The 6,265-nt window shown below is 53.6% G+C and overlaps 1 protein-coding gene across 4 annotated transcripts in view; it reads left to right on the forward strand.

The window, feature by feature from the left end:
* MAP4K2 (mitogen-activated protein kinase kinase kinase kinase 2) overlaps positions 1-4,546 on the forward strand; it is a 35,759-nt gene extending 31,213 nt beyond the window's left edge. For 3 of the 4 annotated variants that reach the window (XM_053278494.1, XM_053278495.1, XM_053278496.1), the window contains 5 exons: positions 196-264; positions 701-787; positions 1,101-1,171; positions 1,807-1,862; positions 2,898-4,546. In XM_053278494.1, the coding sequence (XP_053134469.1) occupies positions 196-264; positions 701-787; positions 1,101-1,171; positions 1,807-1,862; positions 2,898-2,985 (371 nt within the window). In that variant the 3' untranslated portion in view covers positions 2,986-4,546. Of the gene's footprint in view, positions 1-195; positions 265-700; positions 788-1,100; positions 1,172-1,806; positions 1,863-2,897 lie in introns of those variants that run through there. The other variant, XR_008312284.1, reaches the window with a different exon arrangement.
* The last annotated feature ends 1,719 nt before the right edge of the window (positions 4,547-6,265 follow it).

A 6,265-nucleotide genomic window follows, 5' to 3' on the forward strand; every position in this document is an offset into this window, starting at 1 on the left:
AGAGGGATGGGGGATGCATCTCCCCACCCGCCTCGCTTTAAGGACATTTAAGTGTGGCTGGGGATGCCGGGAGTTGGAGCCCGGCGGCAACCGCTGGAGGGCCGAGGTTGGCTCCCCTCTGGTTTAGCAGGCTTCGTGGAAGGCAAACCGCCCCCCACCCCCACCCCCAATTAACTTCTCTTGGTCTCCTTTCAGGCCGGCCCCTGGTCATGGCCAGTCACGTCACTCAGATGGACCGAGACACTGTCCTGGTGTGCTTTGAGCGTAAGTCGTTCCCCACTTGGCTTTCCTCCCTGCATCGGTGTTCCTCGTAACAGGGATCCCCTGTCGACTACAAATCCCACCATCCCCCCGTCAACTACAAATCCCACCATCCCCCCCGTCGACTGCATATCCCACCATCCCCCCCGTCGACTGCATATCCCACTATCCCCCCCGTCGACTGCAAATCCCACCATCCCCCCCGTCGACTGCAAATCCCACCATCCCCCCGTCGACTGCAAATCCCATCACCCCCCTGTCGACTGCAACTCCTAGCATCCCCGGCTGCAGTGGCCTTTGGCTGGAGATTGTGGGAGTGGCAGTCAACAGCCTCTGGGAACCGTCCGTACAGGGAACACTTCCCCCTGCCCTGTCCTGGGATGGCCTCTTGCCGACTGCTCAGCGCCTTTCCTCCTCCTCCTCCTCCTCCTTTCCGCAGGCTGCGTGAGGGCGGTAGATCTGTGCGGCGCGCCCCAGGGAGCCGTTGTTTCTGAGCTCACCTTCAGCTTCCCCATCGAGACCATAGGTGCGTGGAGTTGCTGGCGAGATTGGGGTGGGGAGGGGGCTCCAGAGTCCCCCGCGTCTTTGCCCCAGGGCCGTGCATTGTCAGGAGGACTCTGGGGAACGGGGAGGGGGCTGGGAACCAAGGCCCAGTGGAAGGAGCTGGTGTTGCTGGACTACATCCCCAGCCACAAGTGATGATGGGAGTTGTAGTCCAACAGCGTCCAGGGGTACCCACGTTAGATGCCTCTTGGGGATGAGAGCTGGAGTCGGTTAAGACCTCGCCTGGACTGTGGATCAGCTTCCGTTTGCTTCTCCCTCCCCTTGCTCCATTGCAGTGTGCCTTCAAGACAGCGTCCTGGCCTTCTGGAAACATGGCATGCAAGGCCGGAGCCTGGAGTCCAGTGAGGTGAGCCCCACTGGCCTGCGAGAGAGGAGGCTCCAATTTGGGGGAGGAGTCTAATTTTTTCCTTGCAGTCCTTGGAGGAGGAAGCATTAGCCAAGCTGTGTGTGTGTGTGTTTAGGGTACTCCACCCCACATTCAGTGCAGGGGCAGAACCATCATTGCACGAGGGGGTTCAAAGAACCCGGGCCGCCACGCCTCAGGGGCCATACCTCACACCCCTGTGACCGACATCAGACGCAGGGGGCATGGCCATGTAGATACTGGTAGAAGACCTCCAAGGACCCTTCCAGCCCTCAAATTCTAGGATGCTGCGATGTTGAGTGGGCCCTCTTCTGGTCACTTTAGTATGAACAGACTGGGTGGGGGCTGGGGGTCAGTGGTGCTCCGTTTTGAAGAGACACTTGGATTCGCTCCGAATATTTATATCCTGCTTTTCAACACAAGTTCCCAAAGCGGTTTACAGTCGCTATAAGTCAATGAAATGGCTCCTCTTCGTGCAGCGCAAAGAAGACTAGCGTGTCTGTGGGTGGGTGGGTGGGTGGGTTGCCAGCCTGTTAAATGGGCCTCGCTGCTGCCCCTGTGAAGAGAGCCGCCGTTCTGGGAGTCCCCTGCTCACTTGTCTCTTCGTCCCACGACAGGTGACGCAGGAGGTCACAGACCAGTCCAGGGTGTTCCGGGTCCTGGGAGCCCACAGGTGAGTCACCTGCCTCCACAGAAGGTGGAAAAGCGCCACGTGGAAGCCAAGCTGGGTTTCCACGACTCGCCCCTGCCCCTGCCCCACGGAAGGAGGCATGACTCCGCTGTCTCACTCAGAAGGCAGCATTGGAAGGGACAGATTTTAGTCAGCGTTCGACTTGTCATTCCCAGCCTTCGGGAGGAGAGCTGGTCTCCTGCTAGCAAGCGTGAACTGCCCCCTGCTAAGCAGGGCCTGCCTTGGTTTGATTTTGGGGGGGAGACTACATGTGAGCGCTGTAAGATATTCGCCTTAGGGGACGATGGGGCTATAGCTCAGTGGGAGAGCATCTTCATGCTTGCCTGCAGGAGGTCCCGGGTTCACACCCTCCGGGGAGGGCTGGGAGAGACTCTTGCCTGCTGCCAGTCAATGTAGACAGGACTGAGCTGGATGTACCAATAGCCTGACTCAGTATAAGGCAGCTTCCTGTGTTCGTTTGTGGCTGGGCATGATGGGAGTTGTAGTCCCAATGACCGCTGGGGACTCAAGTTCGGGAACACGCAGATGGACCAATAGATTGACTCAATATGAGGCACCTTCCTATATTTCGGGGGGGGGTGTAAGCAACTTGGATAGATTATTGCCATAAGGGGACCCATGTGCAGAAGGTCCCCAGTTCAGCCCCCAGGGGTCCCCCCCAAAAAAACCCTGGAAAGCTGCTGCCAGTCAGTGCTGACGATCCTGAGCTAGATTGACCAGGGGTCTGACTCGGCAGAAGGCAGCTTCTTAACTTCCCCATGGGGCTGGGTGTGCATTCTCAGCCGTGCACACAAGCTGGCCTGGGTGTGGGGGTCCCCGCCTGTACACAGCCTTGGTGTGGGGGAAGATGTTCCTGCCTCTTCCAGATTGCTTCCTAAGCCCCTGGCTGCTGCAGCAGAGGGTGCAAGTGGGCAGCAGACACCCCCTTAGGATGCCACCTTGCACACACACACACGCACCCAGTTGTTCCTCTTCTGTTTCTCACTGTCCTTTCCCGCTCTTCCTCCTCCCTGCCAGAGACATCATCCTGGAGAGCACGCCTACGGACAATCCCGCGGCACAGAGCAACCTCTACATCCTGACGGGTCACGAGAGCAGCTACTGAGCAGCTTTTCCAAAGACCTCTCCTCCCTTGGAATGGCCTGGTCCTGCGGTGGACTGTCGGAGGGGAGGCCGTCTAGCCGGCTGGCTGTGAGCTGTGCTTGCCGAGAGCCGAGGAAGCCCGCTGAAATGGTGGGTGTGTCTTGGGGCGGAGAAGATTCCGCCCCCCTTCACCGTCTGTTGCTGCCAGATGCACCCGTTTGGCGCCAGAGACGCTCTTTGCCGTTCTTGTCTTCCTGAGATTCTGCTGTGTGCCAGGATGAGGGGGGGAGAACCCTCTGCCCTGATCTGGTCTAGGAACTCCTGAGATACTTTGCAATAATTTGACCACTCGCCAGCCGAAAGCATCTGCAACCTTTCCTGGCCACACCCTTGTGCCTGCTTGAACGCTTTCTAGTTCCCTCCCCACCCCGCTCGAACCCTTAGCCATAGAGAGACTGGGTGAGACCTGATGGCCTCACCCGGCCACCGGCGTGAAGACAATCGTTCACCTGGGGTCCGCAAAGGGCCCCCCTCCCTCCCTTCGCACTTGAGCTTTAATTTAAAGGTCTTTCAGGGCACTTTGAGATGTCGACCTGCCTCCTTGAGTGGGACCAGGGGCAAAGATTTTCAGGTGGAATGACTGAGCTCGTGAATCAGTCAAGCCTGATTTGGGCCGAACTGGATAACTGTTGCTGGGAATTTCTGGGGTGGCTGGCGTGCGTGTCTGTGTGTCTGTCTGAGAGAGAGAGTGAGAGTGCGCAGAATGTTTGTTGAAAATTGGGCCTCAAGAATACAGATAGATTTGGGGGCAGATAGTGGCTGAGACAGTGAATATTGCCTCCCAAGGCAACTCTCTTCAAGAAACTGGGCGTACGTGTACGCTTGAGACCAGTTTCCAAGCTAGCGGGGCTGAGGATTCCTAATTTGCTGATAAGCTCTTTGGAAAACTACAGTTCCCAGGGCTGGTGCATTTTAATGAGATGATCCGGCCCTTGCAAAACTACAGTTCCCAGGGTCCCTCGAGAGGGAATGTGACAGCTGAACTGGGTTCAAGACAACCTAGATTTTTTTGGCAGCAAGGTGTTTTCCCTTGTGCAGGCCTGCGGGACCTGTGGCCTATCTAGCCCTACTGATCCTGCCAGCCGTATCGGGCTTTGCTTTTGCAAGCTCAGGCAGGCAGAAAGTCAAAACTGGGAAGAATGGGGCTGCATGGCTGGTGGGCTTCCTTGCACTTGTCCACACTTTGAAGGCCTGCCTAGAGGTTACATGTTGGTTGAATGACTACTGATTGGTCTGTGGGGGTGCTGCGTTTGGGTCGGTCGCTGTGGTAGAGAGCTGAGCTGTCTGGCTACCTTGGGGAGCACGAGAGAAACTCAACGGTGCACAGCTAGGCCGACCGCAATCCGCACCTTTAGGTGCCAACGAGGCTTCCCTTCCCGGGCTGCTAATTTCTCTGTATTGTTTTTGTTTGTTTGTTTAATTGCTAGAGAGCTGGAATGTTATTGTCTGAGAAAACCAAATTTGAAAAGAAGCTATTTAAAATAGAGATTGATATTAAAACAGTGGTATTTCACTCCCAGGAAGGCTCTGGATTTGTGTGTGGGTTTGTTTGTGGAGTTCACTTGTTGCTTAACAAATCAGGGACTCTCTTGCGAAATCCTAGCAACGCCCCCCCCCACTGCTGTATCTCTTTTTATTTTTTTACATTTCTGTTCTGCGCTGTGTGGTCGCTAAGAGTTGACACTGACTTGACTGCAATCAATCAATCCTGCTCTTTTTCCAAGGAGCCCTGGGTGGTGTCTGTGGATATGTGTATCTCCACAACAACCCTGTGAGGCCAGTTAGGCTGAGAGATAAGTGAATGGCCCAGGGTAACCCAGTGAGTTTCACAGCTGAGTGGGAATTTGAACTTGGGTCTTCCCAGTCCTAGTCCAGCACTCTAACCACTATACCGCATTACCTGTGAAGAAGATGCTTCTTTTTGATTGCTGTGAAGCCAGCCAGGGGGACAAGTTAGAAGGAGCATGTTTGTTTTGTTTATGGAGCCCATACCTGACAAGGGACTCTCTTTGCTCATTTGTCATCTTCTGCCCCACTAATCCGATGTCCAGGGATAAGATAAACCCCTACATCGGGGCTGCTACCAGTGTCCTCTCTAAAAAAAAATTTCATCTGTGTGCAGAATGAGTTTTGTTCTGGGTGGCAGTATCAAGGCAGTGTGTGCACATGTGCATTTAGAATGGGGCCTTCCAGGTTCAACCTGAGCGGGATACGAATACAATGAGTGTTTATATACCGCTTTTCAACCCAAGTTCCCAAAGCGGTTTACATACAGAAATTGATTAATTAATTGGCTGCCTGTCCTCAAAGGGCTCACAGTCTAAAAAAGAAACATAAGAAAGACACCAACAACAGCCACTGGAGGGATGCTGTGCTGGGGCTGGATGGGGCCAATTGCTCTCCCCCTGCTAAATAAAGAGAATCACCGCTTTTAAAAGCCACTTTGCTTTTAAAAGGTGACTCTTTGTTAATTTTATCTAAAATTAACTGAGCGGACATCAGAAAATGTGTGAACGTGTGCACGCTTTAGAGGGAACGGTCTCTGCTACCCCTTGCTGAAGCCTTCTCCCTTTCAAAAAAAGGGGACATCATCTGGACTTATAGCATCTTCCCAGCCTAATTCAGGAGAGATCATGAGCCTGCCCCCCTTTACAGCTCACACTCCTTGTGGGAAACAAGGGTAATTAAAATTAGGTAATTTAGCTTTTGTCCGAAGCTTCGAATGCTGACTGTAAGTTTTTGTTAGAAAACAGGATATACACATTTCAACTTTCAGAGTCCTATAGAATTTGCTGAACAGTTGGCAGAGAGCAGAGACGCTGCCCTGGTCCCTCATCTTCAGGTTTCTCTATCAAGATCCCAAGTCAAGCCTCGTTATACGTTGCAGCTTAGATACACTTTTTGGAGTCTGATATTTTATATTATGCTGTGTAATTTCCGGGATGGCTTACAGGGTCGTCTTATTTGGTTCATTACATTGACACGCTGCGTGTCTTGCTACAATTAAAGTACAGAAGCTGCGTGCAATGTTAGTCACTGGAGCCCTAGGCGGCTGTTGCGTGCTATGGTGGACTGGATTTGGGCTGGGGATAGCTCGGCTGGAGGTGCAATGTGACTAAATGACCTTGACTCAATGTGAAGGAGGAAGGAAAGAAAGAAGAAAAGGCGAGAGAGGTCATTTCCACTGATCTGTTTGAAAGCACTGCTGAAGCAGTCCTAGAGGCTGACGTTGCCGCCCCGAG

The sequence above is a fragment of the Hemicordylus capensis genome, chromosome 14, assembly GCF_027244095.1.
Source record: "Hemicordylus capensis ecotype Gifberg chromosome 14, rHemCap1.1.pri, whole genome shotgun sequence".
In the NCBI taxonomy this organism is placed as follows: Eukaryota; Metazoa; Chordata; class Lepidosauria; order Squamata; family Cordylidae; genus Hemicordylus; species Hemicordylus capensis.